The sequence below is a fragment of the Pleurodeles waltl genome, chromosome 11 (assembly GCF_031143425.1).
Source record: "Pleurodeles waltl isolate 20211129_DDA chromosome 11, aPleWal1.hap1.20221129, whole genome shotgun sequence".
Taxonomy (NCBI): Eukaryota; Metazoa; Chordata; class Amphibia; order Caudata; family Salamandridae; genus Pleurodeles; species Pleurodeles waltl.
The window spans coordinates 916,302,894-916,324,441 of NC_090450.1; the positions used below are offsets into that span (position 1 = coordinate 916,302,894).

Genomic DNA, 21,548 nt, shown 5'->3' on the forward strand with positions numbered 1-21,548 from the left:
CACGTGCTATGTGCCTAATACCAAAATAAGCAATGCTGTTTTGCATTATTTAGCGCCAAGGGAGCGTGCCATGGGTGGTGCATGGGCGTTCCCAAGTAACCACCCAAGACTTTTGATGTAAAACCCATCAGCCATAATCTGAGTTACCACTGTGAAGCTACATATATATATTGACCTATATGTAGTGCACACTTATAATGGTGTCCCAACACTCACGAAGTCTGGGAAATTGGTCCTGGACAACATGTGGGCCCCTCTGCTAGTGCAGGGGTACCCTCACACACAGTAACTTTGCACCTAGCCTTCAGGAACTGAAGGTTAGACATATAGGTGACTTATAAGTTACCTGGTGCAGTGAAAATGGCTGTGAAATAGTGCTTGCACTATTTCGCTCAGGCTGCAATGGCAGTCCTGAAGAAGTGTTTGTATGAGCTCCTTATGGATGGCAAAAGAAATGCTGCAGCCCATAAGGATCTCCTGGAACCCCAATGCCCTGGGTACCATATACTAAGGACTTATAAGGGGGGTCCATTATGCCAATTTGGGGAGTAATACTGGGCTACCGGTATGCAAGTACAAATTTGGAATCCAAGAGAGCATAAGCACTGGAGTTCTGGTTATCAGGACTCCAGTGACAGTCAAGCATACTGACAAAACAGTAAAACATACTGACATGTAGGCCACAATCTATGAACACTGGGGTCCTGACTAGCAGGATCCCAGTGAGTCAATAAAAACACACTGACAAACAGGCCAAACATGGGGGTAACCATGCTAGAAAGAGGCTACTTTCTAACAGACTTTCGCTGGCTTGCTTTACCTAATCTCTTCTCAAGAAGGTGAAGTCAAGGCCCTTTCAGTCCCCCAGCAGTAGCACTTTTGGAGCTGGATATCAGCAGCATCTGCATGTGCTCACACTGTCCCAACATCCCTTCTACTAACTCTGCCTCGATCTGTGGATGAGCTGGCAGGAGCAAGGCATGTATGTACAAGATAGGAAGTACCCACCATGAGACAAGCCTCTTAAATAAGCAAATGGAGAGTAGACCTACATAAGAAGAGATTGTTTACCCTCCAGGTTAGTCACCGGGCAAGGAAGACCAATTACTAAATCTCACTGTCCCAAACCCTTTTGTGACATCTTCCTGCTAATATATGCAAGAGGGGTTGTGTTCAGCACCAGCAGCACTAAAACCTTAGGGCTGAATTTAAGAAAAGTGGCGCTTCATCCAATGCAGTGCCACTTTATTGTGCCACCCCCTAACGCCACCATGCGTGCACCGTATTTAAGATTCGGCACACCATGGGCGTAGTTAGAACAATAGCGTCAAACTTTTTACGCTATTGATGTACTGGGGGCCCAATGAAAACAACTGTATGCCCCCTTTAACGACTGCTTTGTGCAGGCGTTAAAAGTAGCTGCTAAAAATAGTGCTATGGAGTCTCTTAGATTCCACTGCACCATGTTTGCGGTCACCCTCACCAATGGAGGAACACCCCCCTTGCATACATTATGCCTGGCGCAGGCATATTGTGGCGCAAGGGATTACAAAGTGGCACAATGCATGCATAGTGCCACTTTGTAAATCTGCTGCTGCGAATTTGGCCTCCTTGAGCCACATTAGCTTAAAAAAAAAAATGACGCTAATGTGAGGCAAGGAGGCCTAGGTTTTTGGTGCTAAGCCAGATTTACCAAAATTGGGTGAGCTGGCTTTGCCCCAAAAGTGTAGTTCTTTTTTGATGCTTCCTATTCCACCAAAGACGTAATTTGGTCTGTCAGCATGTTATTATGCCAGGAGCATTCAACTGCAGGCCACTCTTCTTTCCACCACTTCAGACAGAAGAGATGAGATTAACAGCATCAGGGAAGAGTTAATAATTCCATGCAGCAGATCAAACTGAAGCCTCAAAAACAGGCCATAGGAGGTTTCTGTAGAGCCAGTCTTTGGACTCTCGAACCCCAAGCATAAGCAGTAGTAAAAGTGAGACTTCGCCTTTTGGATTCTGCTTATCTGAGTTGACTTGCTTGAGCCAAAGTGACTTTGTACTAATGTTAAGCAAATGTTTGTGTTGTGAGTCAAGACTGATTAGCATATGGCTGGGTCCAAACTGGGGTGGCATGGTGAGCAAAAGAACAATGGATTAAACCCAGATCGGTGAGTGTTTGCATTGTTCAGCACTCCGTCCATCATCCTTTTGTGTTGCTAAAGTTGCCCTAAGTGGGAAGGGTATGCCCAGACGTGGGTCCCTTGTTCACTGTGCCACTGGATTCAAGCTAGCCTGGCTGATGAAGGGTGATACTCTGAAACCGGTCCCAGGATGCTTGTTTCCGGTCCAGGGAGGACCACGTTTGGCAGTTCGGGCTGGACTGTTCCCATGAGGAACAGGGCCAAGACTGATTTGCTTGCATATGGCTGGGTCTAACCTGGGGTGGCCTGGTGAGCAAAAGAACGATGGATTAAACTCAGATCTGTGACTGGGGTTTGAGTGTTTGCATTGTTCAGCACTCTGTCCATCATCCTTTTGCGTTGCTGTGTTGTGAGTCTGCCTTACCTTGGACTTTTGGGGGCAGATTTATCCATTTCACACAGCGCAGCAAGCCACCTTGCTGTGCTGCATGAAAGGGCAAGAATGCAGCATATTTAACATAACGGTGCATTCCTGTCCTTTCCTTGCGCTAGTGCACAATGTGCTGCCTTTGTCAACACTTGGTGCAAGGGTGTCTGCGTTGCAGGCAGGATTGTTTTGGGGCATGAAGGAGCACCTTCCTACACAAATACATTCGGCAGAGGCATTTTCCTCTTTCTAAGTGTGCTGCAAAGAGGAAAGAATGAAGAGAAATAGATATTTCTCATTGTTGCGCCTCCCCTGGGAAGGCGTAGCATTTTGATGCATTCCCAGGTTTACCAGTATTGGTAAATCCAGGAATGTGGCAAAATCCATTGGTGGATGGATTGGAACACCCACGCTCCACCCATGGAATGCCTTCCCAGGGCAGAGTAACCCAGTGCAGCGATTTGTGCTGCCTTGTGTTACTCCAGATTCACAAGGTGGCCTTGCGTGGCTTGATTAATCTGACTTAGGTTTTGTGTCACCCTTGCACCCTCCTTGCGTGGCGTGGGGCGATGCAAAATGTGCCACATCTTTCTCTTTCAACTCCTGATGGCCCTGCGCCTGCAGATTAGTCAATACTAGTTTACCCAAGCATCTATTGGTGTCCATTAGATCTTGGGGTTCAGCTCTAATGGATGGAAAGTTATCTTCCCAGATGTAGAACAGAGGCTGGGCCTTAAGTTCCCAAGGCTGGAAGAGTTTGTGGCTTAAGGTTCCTTCTGCATGTTCTTCATCGCTGGTTGGTATGAGGAAGTTTCTCCCCAAATACCTAATGCAGCTCATCTCACTATGCACTCTCCTGTTTCATTCATATTTTTCTACAGTGGAAAACCATGGTGGAGTTGTCGTCCTTTTATCCAATTAAATGTTGTGTTGAGGGAAGTCACTGTATTGTAATTCAAAAGGGAACCCACTGAAAAAAATTGCAAACAAATCAAATACTACATTTTAGACCTTTTAGCTTCGAGTTAATCCAAAGTATATGGACTACGTTACATTTTGAACTGAAAGTTTCAAACTTCAAATTTTAAGCTTTTTGAACTTTTGCTTTTAGACTTACTAGATGGATTCAACCTGCACAAAGGCTTTGTTTCTATTTATGTAGCAGGTATGGTGACGTAACACCCCGGGGATCCATTCCTTCTTTTCTGTTTATGCTCTGTTTCTAGAGTGAAATTCTCACTGATTAGGCCAGAGGTCTTCAAACTGGGGGGCCTCAAGTGATCTCAGGGGGGGCGCCACACTCTGGCAAAAAGAAATATTATACAGATAACATGCCTTTGTTTTAAGCAGAAGCATGTTATTGCAGTTTTAAAAAGGTAACAGTACTTAACTGCAATGTTTAAATAGGTTTAGACCTATTTAAACATTGCCATCTTTCTAAAATAATTGTGAAAAATTCTGAGGTGGGGCCCAATGATTTTTATTTTTCAACTGGGGGTCGGCACAGCATAAAAAAGTTTGAAGACCACTGGATTAGGCAGAGCGAAGGCGATGAGAAGAAGCTGCTTTGAAAAAGCTAAATTTTCTCAAGTGAAACTGTTAACGAAAACAAAGACCGTAGTATGTTTTTTTTGTGAAGAATATCTGAATGTAGAATTGAAATTACTATGGTAGGGCTCCGGTAACCAGATGTGCTTGTAGAGGGCGGTCTACAGGCGGAACATTAAGCCCACAATTGCTGGTGTGGGGAAGGAGCGCTAATGAATGGTGTGAGGCGAGGGCCCTGGAACCCATCCTCCTTCTGTCCCTGCTACAACTATGGTTCCCCTAGCCAGACCCACAATCTCAACCATGCTCAATGTAAGACCCCCTTCTCCGACTGACTCTACCTAATGGAGCTCACCCACTATAACACTATAAACTTCTGTTAAACTTGGATTTGAGCTGCAACTTTCATCGACTTACCTTTAAAATACTTTCAGCTTCTGTTCACCCTCCTCCTGTGTGCTAGCCCTGGCTGCAGTGAAAATGGCCTCCAGGAAGAAATCTCTGTACCAGGCGCCCCGCTGCCCCTTTAACCTTTCACCCACATTTCTTCATTCCAAGGTGGCCGGATGAGCGCTGCCTGCTGTGGGGGTTTCTCTTGGTTGGCACACCCACCTGCTTTTAGTAAATGATGCAGGACACTGGACCTGGCCAATGTCTTATGTCTCTTGTTGCTAAAAGCAGCGTGTGAATCCCCGTTGGCTCCACAAATCTTTCGGTCGCTGCTGCTTTTACCCTCTGAACTTTGTAGACTTTTACAAACTTCTTGTTTAAAAACATATGTTAAGAGAGGCAGTTCAAACATATTCTGAAAACGATGAAAAACATTACCAGACATTCAGGAAAACGCAAAGCCAGGATTCGAAATATCGCACAGATATATTTGGTAAAACCTACATTGTTGGTTTAAAATAACAGCGGCAGAAAGTTTACAAACCGACAGGGAAGATGTGCGCCCCCTTTCTTTCAGACAGCAGAAGGCGCGCCTCAGACATGATGGCTGAACAACTGGTAACACAGTATATGATGCATAAATTAAAATATCCTAATAAAGGGACAAACCAATTAAAAACCAGGTTACAAAAAAGAAAAAAAAGTTGCACGCCTAAAGCATGACGAACACGCGCCCATTGTGGACCATAGCATCTTGTACCGAATGGAGAGAGGCGGGGCCCACTGTGTTCCGCTTCCTTCGTAACCATTTTTTTTCCCGCCTGTAACTATCTCGTGCAGGTCCTGCCCTGCTTGCGCTGGCTCGTGCCCAAGTGCCAGAGCTCCCATTGGCTGGCATTCGTATGTCCCACAGTCTCTTGTTTTATTTCTACACCAATTTGCCAACATTCCGGGAACGGCTCCATGACCCCTTCCCCAGTAACACTTTCAATGTCTTTTATGGGCCTGCCCATGCCTCGAGCTTGCTACATTGTTTTTGCGGATTTTTTTGTTTTTTCGTCATAGTTCACTTAATAGACACAATGCAGTGTCTTCACTGTTCCTTTTATCTGGATTGTGCGCCATGTGAAAACCCATTTCGTGCTTTTTGTGGCAATTCACGGATGAAAACTGCATCCTCATAAAAGTAAAAAAAAAAATTAAAAAAATTGTAGAAATCGCATTTTGAAATCTGTACGTATAACAGTGGGCATCGTTGGACCTCCAGTAAGAAGTTCCATGTGGCGGAGCCAGTGAAGAAATTGTCCCTCTGAACCTCTTCGTTGTGGCTAAATTTCACAACACCAAACACTGCCGGCGCCGTTTGTGGTTCTTTGCTTTTTTCATACTGTGCAGCGCACTTTTTGCAGCGTCTCTAAAAATGTCCTCTATATTTTCACGGAACTTGGCAGAACACTCCAAGTATTCTTCCGCATTCATCTTCTGGCGAGTAGCTTCCCCCTGAAGAATAAATAAAACACGTGAATAAATCACTGATTGCAAAACAGAAATAAGGTTCCTGTACATTTTTATAGCTAACACTACAGTTTGCAACACTGTAAAACAAAATGCACATGTTCTGATACTAAAGATGAACAAAACCCTGCAACTTCACCTTACACGCTTACTAAATCAGGGAAAATTTTGAAACAAATTTTAATTACCGCTACTATATTTTAGGCGGCAAGGGATAGGGCAATATTTTTCTTTTCCAGCTAAATGTTTAGGCCCAAATTTAAGAGGGCCTAGCGCCTCCTTGTGCCACATTAGCATCATTTTTCTTTACGCTAATGTGGCCCAACGAAGCCAAAATCGCTGCGCCAGATTTACAAAGTGGTGCAATGCATTCATTGCGACACTTTGTAACCCCTTGCGCCAGGCATAATGTATGCAAGGAGGGCGTTCCCCCATAAGGGGGGGCCTGAAAAAACGGTGCAAAGAAATCCAAAAGATTTCTTTGCGTAATTTTTTGCGTCATTTTTAATGCCTGCTCAGAGCAGGTGTTAAAAGGGAGCTCACGATTGGTTACAATGGGCCCCTATGTACTGTTCAGGGTTAGCGGCAACATTTTGGCGCTAACGCTGAACAGTACATCAATACTGTAAAAAAATTGACACTATTTCCCTCTACTCAGCGCCATGGTGCGCCGCATTTTAAATACGGCGCACACATGGGGGGGGGGTTGGTGGGCGCTAAGGGGCGCTGCACTGGGGGCAGCACCATTTTTCTTAAATCTGCCCCTTAGTTTCTGATGAAAGGGTGTTTTTTTTTTTTTAAAACCATAGTTACATTTGAATTAATAATTTCAACGTTTTAGAAATTCGAATATGACACAGTGAGGACAGGGGAGGCAAGGTTTGTCGGGGACAAATTATATGTTACTGTAGGTGTTTTTTTGTTGTTATTGCACAAAACCAATAAAAAAACATTGAAATTAAACTGGGTAACCCACCTCTCTTAAAATCTGCTGCACATGAAGAAATAGCAGGTAAAACATTGCCAGATTTACTCCTGCCTTTTCAGGACAGGCCTCTTTCAATAATTACCCTTAATAACCCAGGCAAAGCAGGAATCTTTTCTGCTGTCCTTGGCTGTAATTTGGGTAGCTCACAGTTGTGAATGCACTTACTAAAGACTTGGTCCCATATTTAATAGAAAATGGCACAGCACGGTGCTTGGCCAATATTGGCAGTGCTACGCTGCATCACTTTAGAAGCGCAGTGATGCGCCATATTTATTACAAAATGGTGCAACCCTGCGTTTCCCCCTGCGCTGGGGCTAGCCAACGCAGGTATCCTAGCACCATCGTGCAAGGATGTCTGCGTTGAGGGGTTTGTTTGTTTATGTGCAGGAAAGTGTCCCTTCCTGAACATAAACAATCACTAATGGCGAATGCAGCACACACAGAAGTACCAAAGTATCATTTTGAATGATTGTTTATGTGCAGGAAGGGACACTTTCCTGCACATAAGCAATCATTTCTGGCATTTTGCGCTTTCTACGCATGCTGCAGAGTGCAGCACACATAGAAAAAGCAAAAAACGAGAAGAGATAAAAGTATTGGTGTTAGATTTTGGCGCTGCCTCAGGTTTAACCGCTTGGGTGCCACGGTTGCCGTATGCCAAGGGCGAGACCAGCTCATCCTGCACCCGGCCCCCCTCTCCTGGGCAGGGATAGAAGGGGAATCGCTTCCCCTTCCCCCTGTGACGTCTGATGACGTCAGTGCCCGATTGCGCACTGACCTCATCAGAGGTCGCTCCCGTCGTGCTGGAAGCTCAGCTTCCAGTGCGATAAGAAGAGAAATGCTTGCATTTCTCTTTGGATCAGGGGGTGGGGGCGGGCAGAGAGACATGAAAGGAAAGGAAACGCTTTTCCTTTCATGTCTCTCAGCATTTCTGCAGCCCGATCGTAAAGCGATCGGGCTGCAGAAATGCCCACTAGACACCAGGGAGTTTTTTATTTTTTTGAATTTTTATTAAACAATGAAGGGGAGCGACCCCATGGGCAAGGGTCGAACCCCTGGAAGGCATTTTATTATTAGGCCTTTTCTGCCCGCCCTGGGGGCAGATCGTCCAAGGCCTCTAGGCACCAGGGATCTTTTTTTTTTGTCTTTTTTTAAACTGGGGAGTGAACCCTTAGGCAAGGGTCGCTCCCCTGGGGGGCAAATTGTTTTTATGCCATTTCTGCCCCCCTTAGGGGAAGATCGGCCTATTTTTATTAGGCCAATCTAACCAGGGATTTTTTATATTTACGTAAATTTTACGCAACGGTCACTCCCCTGGGGATTTATTTTCGGCCATTTCTGCCCCCGTTGGGGCAGATGGCTATTTTAATTAGGTCAATCTGCCCAACAGGGGGGCATAAACCACTAGGCACCAGGGATTTTTATTTTTTACAGATGGGGAGCAACCCCTTAGGCAAGGGTTGCTCCATTAGGGGCAACTTTATTTTAGGCACACCCACAGCAACACCCATTGCACGCCCCTTCCACGCAAAGTGCTGCGTGCGAAGGGCTGTAGTTACAAGGTGGCGTAAAGCCACAAAAAGTGGCTTAACGCCACCTTGTAAATACGGTGGAGGGCATAGTGCCACCGGAGCGTCACGTAAATTGACACTCCGGATGTGCCAGGGGCTCATAAATATGGCCCTTGATTTACAGGCAAGAAAAGCTGCAATGCACCAAGCTGTCACTCTTCAAACATCAGAAGAATTTTAGAAACGTAATCAATAATTTTAATCTTGTGGAGTATTCCTTCAATAGGGACATTGAGAAGTATAATTATACAATTCCCTTGAACACCAAATGAGCGGAAGAGTTATACAGTTTTGCTGATTACTCATTGTACTCTCTGAATTCCCAAGTAGCGGCTACTCCAACATTTTATTGAAACATTCTTGCCTAGAAAAAGTTTGTTAAACAGTTTTTGATTATTAGCTATCCAGATATGCCATGATTCTGTTTTTAAAAAATCTGTCTGTAGGCAAATTCTATTGTCAATGACTTTGCCATATTTGGTTTAAAAAAGCAAGTGATTGTTTTGGAGGGAGGCCCCGCAGGGCTTAGTAAATGTGCTTGGTCTGTAAGACATGCACATTTGCTTACTACCAAATGTGATTGGATAATTAACTGTTTCTGTTATTTAAGGAAAGTAGGAAATGGAAAGGACATATTTGTTATAATACATATTTAAATAAATGTTCTTTCTGAAACTTTCAGTTACAGCTTCTTGAAGCAGATAGGAAAAAAAGCATACATATCCGAACACAAACTTGATGTTAGGATTAATGTATTAAGACGATTCCACACAATTCTGCTTTGGAGGATATACTTGAAGTGAATGGCTTCCAAAGAGTTCAATCTGTACATTTTACTTGAGTAGCATCTTCTAGATTAATAAGGCAAAGTTTGGCTCAATTTAATTTGATTTGTCTAAATGGTTGTTACACAGGCTTCCCCAGCTCATCGAACTTTAAGGAAAGGATCTTCTTTACTGCCAATTGATTAAGCTTTTGTCTCATTAGAACAATTTGCAAAGAATGATAAGTCTCAGGTCCTAAAGTTAGAAAGGAGGGATCATTTTCCATTACAGATCAGCTATAAAAGTTCTTTAACACCGATACGTGTTAAGGCATGGGCAAAGTGGGCTCTGGCCCTGGGCCCAAGCCTTTCAGGGCCCCCCTTACAGGACTAACTGTGTTCTACAGAGAGTCTTGCCCTGATGATCTTGAATCATTTTTTAATTCATTGTTTTAAATACTGTTTCCTTTAATTAATTTTTATATTTGGTTGATTTGCGAGAGTCTAGTACAGACATTCTGTAGATAAATGTTTGCTTCATGCAACATCCATACAAAGGTTTCTTTTAAATCAAAACAGGACCTCAAATACGAGAAAGAAGAGGGTGTCACAGAGATTATTTGCAATAAAATCAGTAAGCTGCACACATCACTGTCCCTAAATATTAGATGTAAACACATTTAGAATTTGGCCCAGTGAGCCTTTGCATTGTCAGTGACTTGACCAAAGAGGGCATGACACTGGAACATACATTCAATGCTGTTCCAAACAGCGGCCCCCAAAATAAGCCTGAACCAAGGCCCTAAAAATCCTTAAGACGTCCCTGCTTTAGTAGCAGGAACTACAAATCTTAAATCTACCTCATTTGCTATCCACAGTGGTTGCAAACTAGAAAGTGATATAAATAGAGGAAACATACATATATTTAAAAATAGTCTATCTATCTATCTATCTATCTATCTATCTATCTATCTATCTATCTCTCTAGTGAGGGTCCTTTTATCTCTTCTAAAAGTATGAAGGGCCATATTGAGTTGTTGCATCTAGAAAACAGCACATTTTTTAATGTGCTATAATTCACCCAAAAGGGAAGGAATGCTTTTATATTGATTGCACAGTACAAAAGCACATTTTATGTTTCAAACTTCCACTTACTAATACCTGAAATGTGTCCGCAAGCAATGCTTTAATCAATATGCAAAAAAGGGAGATCATAGCGCTCCTTAAAGGTTTTAAGCCAAGCTAAATTGTTTATCAGTGTTACATGCCAAGTTAAAACATGTATCATGGTGAGCATTTCAGAATGAGATAATACATATGAGCCAGGAGGATCCTCCAAAAATATTTAATGACTTAGTGCAAAACAGTGATATTGTCGACAGAACAAATTGGTCAACTAAAATGTTTTTTCTCACTTTTGGGCTGGATTGGATATGGTTGATAGTGAGACCTAGTGGGAGGAATTGCAGTTAAAAAGTCCCAGTGAGTCTGTTAACTGTTTTAATTGAAAACCCTGAAAATACCTAACAGATGTACAACATGATTTGTGAGATGGTTCATCTCAATGAATCCGAGGTGAAAATGGGCTAAAGGAAGAGGGTGTTTTGGTGCTGGCCTTATTTGACCTCTGTTTGGCCTAAGGCTTTAGCAGGTAAGCGTCCTCTGATATTCCAGATGAGACGGGCGCATATATATCATGGCTTAGTTATGTGGATGATTTAGCAGTGAAAAATCACCCTGCAGTTAGGCGGCACGGAAAAATTAACTCTTTTAAGAATCCTTGTGTTAAAAATAAATTGAAGCTAAAAATACTAAGGTGTTAGTGTTTGAACCAAGAAAATTGTGAAATGTTATAGATTTTTGTTAGTATTAAAAAGTTGTCAGTAAGTATGTAAAATTATGTTCAGTGCATTAGTTCGATCACACTTTTGATGATTATTCAATTTTCCTTATGACAAAAGTTTATAAGGCCAAGCTCTTCTCTCTTGCTTTTTATAGGACTGAACTGTTAAATATGAAATGCTTGGATCCGTACCTTCCCACGTGACTGAGGTTACCTTAACATTTTATAACCTAATTAACCAACTTAGAGCTGTATCTAACATCTTGACCAATGTTGGCATACACCTTTGCCATCTGACTTCAAGCAGTTCTCAGTCGTGTCAATCATGAGAAAAATCTAATCTATTTGTAGACTGACATTCTATACTGAAGAGTCTAAGGGGCATATTTATAAACCCTTGCACCACATTAGCGTCATTTTTTTTTTTTTTTTTACAATAATGTGTCCCAACGAGGCCAAAATCCTCGTGCCACATTTACAAAGTGGCGCAATGCATGAATTGCACCACTTTATAACCCTTTGCGCTACATTACGCCTGCGCCAGGTATAATGTATGCAAAGGGGGCCTTCCCCTGTTGGGGGGCGGAAAAAATGGCGCAAGGAAATCTAGCAGATTCCCTTGCGCCATTTTGTATGGCACTTTTAACGCCTCCTCAGAGCAGGCGTTAAAAGGGGGCTTCCATTATTTAGAATGGGCCCCTATGTACTCTGCAGGAGTAGCACCAATATTTTGGCACTACTCCTGCAGAGTACCTCAGTAGCGTCACATAGAATGATGCTATTGCTCCCTACCATGCGCAGTATTTTAAATACGGCACATACATGGTGGCGGTAGCGGGGGACGCTAAGGAGCACAGTGAATGTGGTGCTGCACTCAGTGCAGCCCACTTTCCATGATTCTGTCCCTAAATTTGCTTGTGAGTTAGTAAACAGGATGAACCTTCTAACTTCTTCCTTAGTTAAACTACAATATGAGGCTGGGGCAAAATGGCAAAACCTGGATATTGAATATGTTAATGAAAAAATAGGTCTTAAATTTACAAAGCATTGCTTGAGTGACAACAAAGTTTTTAGATGCACATTTAATCTCCCGGTAGTGAGACTGTGTAGGGAAATTCAAAAGTTATACTTGGTTTTAGTCCATGCTGGAGCATAAAGTGCTTGAAAGTTAACTTGAACAATAGAAACTATTTCTGTCAACACACATTGAAGTTAAACGCTGTACATAACTGTTAGACCTGACATGCCTTAGGGTGGTCACCCCTAACTTTTTGCCTGCCTCCTTCCACTTTTTGGACTCTGTTTTTGCTGGCTTTTAGACTCTGCGCACTTTACCACTGCTAACCAGTGCTAAAGTGCATATTCTCTCTCCCTTTAAACATGGTAACTTTGGATCATACCCAATTGGACTATTTAATATACTTATAAGTCCCTAGTAATGTGCACTGTATGTGCCTAGGGCCTGTAGATTAAATGCTACTAGTGGGCCTGCAGCACTGGTTGTGCCACCCACTCAAGTAGCCCCTTTACCTTGTCCCAGGCCTGCCATGGCAAGGCCTGTGTGTGCAGTCTTACTGCCACTTCGAGCTGGCATTTGAAAGTACTTGCCAAGCCTAAAGCTCCCCTTTTTCTACACATACGTCACCTCTAATGTGTGCCCTAGGTAACCCCTAGAGCAGGGTGCTGTGTGGGTAAAAGGCAGGACATGTACCTGTGTAGTTTACATGCCCTGGTAGTGTAAAACTCCTAAATTCGTTTTTACACTACTGTGAGGCCTGCTCCCTTCATAGGCTAACATTGGGACTGCCCTCATACATTGTTGAAGTGGCAGCTGCTGATCTGAAGGGAGTAGGAAGGTCATATTTAGTATGGCCAGAATGGTAATACAAAATCCTGCTGACTGGTGAAGTTGGATTTAATATTACTATATTAGAAATGCCACTTTTAGAAAGTGAGCATTTCCCTGCACTTAAATCTTTCTGTGCCTTACAATCCACGTCTGGCTAGGTTTAGTTGACAGCTCCTTGTGCATTCACTCAGACACACCCCAAACACAGGGTACTCAGCCTCACTTGCATACATCTGCATTTTGAATGGGTCTTCCTGGACTGGGAGGGTGGAGGGCCTGCTCTGACACAAAGGACTGCCACACCCACTACTGGGACCCTGGCAGACAGGATTGAACTGAAAGGGGACCTGGTGCACTTCTAAGCCACTCTTTGAAGTCTCCCCCACTTCAAAGGCACATTTGGGTATAAAACACGGCCTCTGCCCTACCACCTCAGACACTTGCTGGAGAAGAAACCTGAACCAGAACCTGCATCCTGCCAAGAAGAACTGCCTGGCTGCTCAAAGGACTCACCTGTCTGCTTTCTACAAAGGACTGCTGCCTTGCTGTTGGCCTGCTTCCTTGCTGAACTCTTGTCTGGCTGCAAAAGTGCTTTCCAAGGGCTTGGATATAGCTTGCCTCCTGTTCCCTGAAGTCTCAGGACCAAAAAGACTTCTCTTTTTCATTTGGGACTCCTCGTGCGCCGAAAAATCCGACGCACAGCTTGCTCCGCGGTGAGAAAATCGGCACACGCCGATCCAGAAAGACGCTGCTCGACGCAACGCCTATGGTGTGACCGGAACGTCGACGCACGGCCTCGCATGGACGCCGCCGGACTTCCAGAGAGGAAATCGACGCGACGCCTGCCGTGAGAAAGAAAATTCCACGCACAGCCTCCCGGAACGACGCGCAGCCGGATAACAAGCCGAGGAATCCACGCACAGACCCTGGGACATCTGGTAATCCCGCGAACCAAAGAAGGAGTCGGCCCGCGTGCTGGAAAACAACGCACGTCTTCCTCGAGTGAAAAATAACGACGCAAGTTCGGGTGTGAAGGGGCGAAACCGACACACACACCATTTTTCTTCCCGCAGAACGACGCACATCTCCCCGCGTGAAAAATAACGACGCAAGTCCATGTGTGAAGGGGCGAAACAGACACACACACCATTTTTCCACGCATCTCCTCCTCTGCGGAGAGTTTCCACTCCAAACCAGGTACTTTGTGCTTGAAAGAGACTTTGTTTGCTTTTTAAAGACTTAAGACACTTTATATCACTTTTCAGTGATATTTCTAGAAATTCTTATTGCATCTTTTATTGTGTTGATCTACAAATATCCAGATAAATATTCTATATTTTTCTAAACACTGTGTGGTGTATTTTTGTGGTGCTATATGGTGTTATTGTATGATTTATTGCACAAATACTTTACACATTGCCTTCTAAGTTAAGCCTGACTGCTCGTGCCAAGCTACCAGAGGGTGGGCACAGGATAATTTGGATTGTGTGTGACTTACCCTGACTAGAGTGAGGGTTCTTGCTTGGACAGAGGGTAACCTGACTGCCAACCAAAAAAACCATTTCTAACAATAACTTTAACTGACTGTTTGCTACTTCAAAAACAACATAGAATGTTTTTAAGCCCAACATTTCTAAGATATGGTCCATTCTTCTGCAATCAATTTTTTGCCACAGACTTCATTTTTTAGATGTTGCGCTACCATCAGCCATTACATTATAGTGATTAAGAGAACTGTTTTGTCCCCAGACCACAGGTTGGGAACCACTGTTCTATGGTCTTTGTATAATGTGGATCACTTAGATTATGCTTTTGCCATTTTTAAACATTGTGAAATTGTTTAAATAAACTATAACGTAATGATAGGCAGCAATGAGGAGTGCCTTCGACTTCTACACCCTGGGTGTTTTCAGGTGGGAAGATCTGATCACAGCCACTTTAGAAACAAAGTAGAATATCTTCATTAAACCAAGACTGGAAATCTGGTCGTTAGAAGGACACTTCCTGATACCTTTTATTGTCCTTGAATTCAGCTCAGAGCTAATACCCAAAGAAGGTCAGCATGTTCTTTTATAAGAGAATCTACAAAAGCACTTTGCTTTTTTACCTGGTTGTATGTGATTGGTTCTTGTTGAGAAGCCTTGAGTTTCCGCAGGCGTTCCTTGTCCTTTCGAAGATCTGTCTTGCAGCCAATCAGAATGATGGGGATTCCACGACAGAAGTGATTCACCTCTGGATACCACTGTTGCGAACACATTAAAATACATGAATGCAATAATTAACCTCCCCAACTGTACACTTTACATTTAGTTAAAAATTTCAAAATATTGGATTATCATATGGCAAACCATCACAGATATTTTCTGGTGAGGCTACATGAGCGGTGCAAGGTGAAACTTGCATACACAGTTTGACATCATATCATATTATGTTTGTTGCCTGTGTGGTGTTTTATGCCACTTGGAAAGTTGCCTCAAAGCTTTAACCAGTTAATGTTCCCCAAGGTTCATCCAACTTGTGAAGATTCCTCTATAGCTCCTTTATAAGAGGTAGGAGTGTGTCAATCAAGAATGTTTCTAAGTATATCCCTGTTTGAATGGTGCCTCAAAACCGTAAACAAATGTTGCAAATGATATCATTTTGTGCTGCAGTGGAATCCCCTATTATTATTTTTTTGAAGGTGATGGGGAGTGTGGTAGGACCCGTTAATAAAAAAGAGGGAGTTGAAAAAACACAGAGGGCGATAGAGAGCGAAAAAGGGTTTTGGCTGCACCGCCGATGTGGATCTATGCACCAATCATGGCTTTGTTTCCAAGTCATGACCAACATCTAAAGACAGAAGGTCCACCTCCATTCCCTCACTCTAATTCTGTTATTCTTGACTGGAAACATATGACAAGGTAGGAAAAAAGGGTGGGAGACTAGCAGAATAAAAAGAAAAAGCATGAGAAGTGTAGGATCGGATGGGAAGAAGACACTGCATGAGGATCTGCAGCAGCGACCTTCTTGTTTAGTACTGACCTACAATCTGGCTAATTCTAACACTGCAAACTTCAACTGTAGCATATTATGACCACTATTGCTCTGATTAATTACGGGAAAAAATGCATACGCTCAGGGTATGCACGTAAACCGCTATGCAGTAAGAGCGTGAAGAACAATTACTTCTATGAAAGTTTGAAATTGTGAGAACCTCCCCCACCGTATGATTGTTCAGTGACACATCCCATCACTCATATACTGCATAATGTAACATCACCGGACTTCGTAAGTTTTTAGTATACATTTTGAGAAAGAAAAAAAAAGTTACATAGTTGGTATAGCCAGACTAGAGATCTTTTCAAGTCCTGAACTATGATGAATGGGATGGTTGGATGTCGTCAGCTTCTACTTTCTTACCTGCTACAATTTTTCCACTAGATAACTGCCACCTTTTGAGCCATGTAAGTTAATTCTTCTCACATCACTCGCACAAGGAAGCATCTGTGTATGCTTCAAATACATTGCCAAGATACTACTGGAGCTAGATTTTAAGCAAAATGAGCAGAAATCAAAGTCCTGTGTAATCAGTGACAGCCCAACAACCACACTCGTCTCCAAATTAATGCATATAATCAAGTGGGAGAAGATTGGACCTGCAGGCTGTTTCCTAAGATGTTTCACCATATAGTTGTGGTAGGAGGCTGGCTCTATATATACTATACCAAAGTGAGGCATAATGTGCACAGAGTCCAGGGGTTCCCCAGAGGCTTTACAGAGGCTAAAGTAGGTAATACTAATGCTCTCTTTTGTGGTCGAGGAGTTAGGCTTATCAGAGGGTAGTGCTAAGCATTTGTTGTACACACAATCAAGAAATGAGGCACACACTCAATGACCAACTACAGGCCAATATTTTATGAATAAAAAATATATACTTTACTTTGTTGCAGGTAAGTACAGGTTCAAGAATGTATCAGTTTCAAGTGTCAAATGCACTTTGTTCAGAAGTCCCAGGTAAAACAGTTTACTGGTAAGTAATACTTTACAATTTCAAAAGCAGACAGTGCAATTTGTCATAGAAAGCAATGCAGTCCTAGGGGAGGAAAAGTAACAACACAATTTTCAGGTAAGTACTCTACTTACAATCCTACGCTTGGGGGTTAAGGTGTCAACAGGGCAAAGTTTAGAAAGACAGCAAGGGGGCACCACCAGCAACACAGATGAGGCTGGCCGGGTGGCAGAGGTCAAAGTTGGTGTTGGGCGCCCAGTGGAATCCTATGAAGACAGGGGGCACTTAGAAAGAAACAGCTTGCAGGTAAGTACCCGCATGGCCAGGGCACAGACTTGGGATGTTTAGAGCAGAACCGAGTGCACCACGGGTCAGCACCAAACAGAAACTCTCAGAGGCACAGGGGCGGCCAGGTGTAAACACAGCATCAGGCGCCCAATGCTTTTCAAAGAGGGAACCCCGGGGGTCTCAAAGATGCTGCAAGCTTAGTCCAGGGAGTCGACTAAAGAAAACCAACTACTGGACAGGTAAGTAGAGAGCCTGCTGGACCATCAGTTGGGTTACCCTCGGCTAGGGGGCTGTAGGTGCAGGGGTACCTTTAGGCATCGGGAAATCTTCACTGGAGCCATTGGTAGTCGGGGGGTCCTCTGAATTTAGGCTGCAGCCATCATGTTGGTCAGGAGAGGTCAACCCAGGGTAGACTCGAGGTCAGAATAATCTGCGGACCTTCTCTGGACTGGTGGGCCACCTGGGCACGGCTGTGGGCGTTGGGTGCAGAGTGGGCAGGGCTTGTGGATCCGGGGCGGTTCTGGAGTCCTTCTTAGAGGTTTCTTTTCTGGACAGGGCCACTGTCTTTGGGAGATCTTGGTCCTTGGGTCAGAAGGCAGTCCTCTGTGGATTTATAGAGCTCACTGGTCCTGCAGGACGAGTCATCTTCTTGTAGCAGGAGTCTTCGAGCTGCAGACAGGCCGGTATGGCTCAGGCCAAGTAACTTATCATCTGGAGTCTTCTCTGCTGGTGCAGCTCTTCAGTCCTTCTTTTCAGGTCGCCAGGAATCTGAAGAGCAAGGTTCAGGGGTGCCCCTAAATACTAGCTTTAGGAGGGTTACAGGGGTCAAAGGGCAGTATCCAATGGCTACTGTCCGTGAGGGTGGCAACACCCTTCCTGTGCCCACTCCCTTTGGGAAGGGGGACACATTCTACCCCTATTGGCTAACATCCCCCCAAAAAAGATGGAGGATTCTGCCAGGAGGGAGTTCACCCCAGCTCTGGGCACCCTAGGGGTGGTTCCAGCTGCGGTGGGCACTCCACCTGGTGTTTACTATTATTCCCGTCGGACCTGCTACCAAAAGTGGGTCTTGGTCCGGGGTGGCGGGCATCTCCACTAGCTGGAGTACCCTGGGGAAGTGTAAAAGGCAGGAGTCTTTGAGGCTCACACCCAAGTGTTGCAGTTCCTGTAGGGTGGAGGTGTGAAGCACCTCACACAGAGCAGACTTTGTCCATTACCCCAGAGAGCACAAAGGCTCTCACTCCATAGGGTTAGAAACTGTTAGTGGCAGGCTGGCACAGATCAGTCAGTCTCACATGGAGGGTTGGGTGAAATACAGGGGGCATCTCTAAGATGCCCTCGGTGCGCATTTTTCACTAAATCCAACATTAGCATCAGTGTGGGTTTATTTAGCTGAGAGGTTTGATAACAAACTTCCCAGTCTTCAGTGAAGCCTTCATGGAGCTGTGGAGTTTGTAATGCCAACCTCAGTGGCGGCCGGCAGCTTAGGGAGGGTGGGCGGGAAACAAACAAACACACACACTCACTCACACTCTCTCACACTCATTCTCTCACACTCTCTCACACTCACACACTCTCACACTCACTCTCTCACACTCTCAGACATGCACATCCATTAACAACACTCATAACATTCAAACATGCACGCACGCACCAAACATTCATTTTAAAACATCATACACACACACTCATTCTTTCACACACGCACGCACATCCATTAACACTCATAACATGCACGCACCAAACATTCATTTTAAAACATCATACACACACACTCATTCTTTCACACACGCACGCACGCACATCCATTAACACTCATAACATGCACGCACCAAACATTCATTTTAAAACATCACACACACACACACACCCCGCCCCCCACACCTTCATCCCCAAGGTCCCAGGAGGGCTGAGACTGCTGCCTTCCCTCATTGCCTGACCTTAGGTCAGCCAATGAGGGAAAGCAGCAGTCCCAGCCTTGTCACAGAGTGGGATGGGGTCAGTGAGACTGCTGACCCCACCCCACTCTGTGACGAAGTGTCAATGATTGACACTCGCCCTGGGCGCTTCAGGGCTTAAACCTGAAGCGCCATGGGCGAGTGTCAATGGGTGACGCTCTCCTCGTCACCCAGGGGAGGGCTTCCAGGCACTTTTGCTGAGCCGAGGAGGTCACGCCCATAGGAGCTGTGACCTCCTCAGCCCAGCAAAGTTCAGCTCAGGCAGCCAGGAGTCTGTGCAAATCGCAAAACGCGCATGTCTCACTCCTGGCTGTCTGAGCTGAAAATGAAGTGTGTCTGTCAGGCTGACCTTTGTTCAGCCTGACAGACACTCTTCATGAGGGGCAAAAGGTGGGGGGGCGTGGCCCCTCCGCCCTAAAGGACGAGCCGCGCCTGGCCAACCTCGCAGCTCATGTGCTTCCTATGGCCACATTGCACTCAGAATGTCTAAGAATGGACTTAGACACTGTAGGGGCATATTGCTCATGCAGCTATGCCCTCACCTGTTGTATAGTGCACCCTGCCTTAGGGCTGTGAGGCCTGCTAGAGGGGTGACTTACCTATGCCACAGCCAGTGGTTTGTGGGCATGACACCCAGAGAGGGACGCCATGTTGATTTTACCTTTTTCTCCCCAACACACAAAATCTGCAATGGCAGTGTGCATGTGTTTGGTGAGGGGTCCTTTAGGGTGGCACAATAAATGCTGCAGCCCTTAGAAGACACTCCCTGGCCACAAGGCCCTAGTACCACTGGTACCTTTTGTAAGAGACTTAGCTGTGTGCCAGGGGTGTGACAATTGTGGAAGCAATGCTACAGTTCTGGGAAAGAAGAGCGTTGCTGGGGCCTGGTTAGCAGGATCCCAGCACAAACTCAGACAAGCTGGCATCAAATATCAGGCAAAAAGTGTGTGTGTGTGTGGGGGGGGGGGGGGGGAACTACTGCAACAAGGGGACAGTTTCTTAGTTAGAGTTGAGTATCACTGAGCTAATAAAAAGACAAAAAATAACGATAAAGTTTCACAATCTCTAAAGGAACACACTAACCATGCATAGCACTCCTCCCAACCCCCCCCCCCGCCCCCCCATCACTGTGCGCATGTATGTTTGATGGGCTGGCTTAGACCAGCCAAACACACAAGCGTACTGTGCTCTCTCCAATCCGGCACTGTGTTGCTGGACTGGAGTGAGTAGACACAGGCTCCCAGTTTGCTGGCAGTGCCCAGCCAGGGTGTTACAGCCAATCCTAACACTGGTTTCATGCAGCGTTAGGACTGACCACAGGGCAGGCTTTGGGGGCCTGTGCCTCCAGTGACCAGGAAAGAGGAGCGGCACGGTGGCGGGGCAGGTACATTTAAATTTTTTTTTTTTTTCAATTGATTGTTTATTTTGTCCCCCACTGCGTGCTGCCCTGCCCCTTCACCGCGCAGAGAGCCATGACTGCTGCCAACGTTGAGGAAATGTCTGAAATGGACTGCCGGTCGGATGTACCACTGTACCCTGAAATTGGGGATTTCTTTTACATCTAAATCAAGCCTTTATTCTCAACATTTCTTCAAAATCTGTCTACCTGGCCATATTCTACGACAAAGCGATGGGAGTGGTGGCGGGTGGATTAAAAACGAACCCTGATCTTCAAGGACAGCATTCTTTTCCTTGCAAAACTCAGAGACCAGTGCTTGGAGTCCCTTTATAAATGCAACCATCATTCACCCAAGGCGGACTCTGTAGTCACCAGGAACAGTCGTCCCTGTCCTCCAGGTGGTTGTTGACGTGCCCCAACTCCTGTGGCACTGTTACATGAAGAGGCGGGTGGAGTAGCCGGGACAGACAACAGACGTGCAGGCACAACACAACCACTCAAGGATGGATGCAGTTACATCTAGGTCAGATGCAATCAAATATAAGGCCACATTCAAAAACTGCCACAGTATCACACAGTCTTCCTGCTCCTCGGATCCTGCCATTGAGTCAATATTTACATGATCAATATCATTAAACCTGTGTTCCCGAAACAAGAGCTCGAAAAATATACTGAAAGGTCATTACTAGTGGCGGAAGGTGACCTTTGACCGTGGGGGACGGTAAATGCTGACCCTGAATTGCACAGAGTAAGCAAATGATTAGAGTGAGCCATGTTTCATCCATGTCGCTTTGGGGGTGAGGGGAAGGGATAGGAATCTTTCTCACATAAAAGTTTTAAAAAATGGGACCAAAATAGGATATCTTACAGCACTATTTTCACGTAAATTTGC

General features: G+C 44.8%; 1 protein-coding gene across 1 annotated transcript in view; it reads right to left on the reverse strand.

Annotated features, from left to right (window-relative positions):
• Positions 1-4,961: 4,961 nt before the first annotated feature.
• RHOF (ras homolog family member F, filopodia associated) overlaps positions 4,962-21,548 on the reverse strand; it is a 148,971-nt gene continuing 132,384 nt past the window's right edge. The window contains exons 4-5 of the mRNA XM_069214913.1: positions 15,131-15,265; positions 4,962-5,994 (exon numbers count right to left, since the gene is read on the reverse strand). Coding sequence (XP_069071014.1) covers positions 5,830-5,994; positions 15,131-15,265 — 300 coding nt within the window. The 3' untranslated portion in view covers positions 4,962-5,829. The remainder of the gene's footprint in view (positions 5,995-15,130; positions 15,266-21,548) is intronic.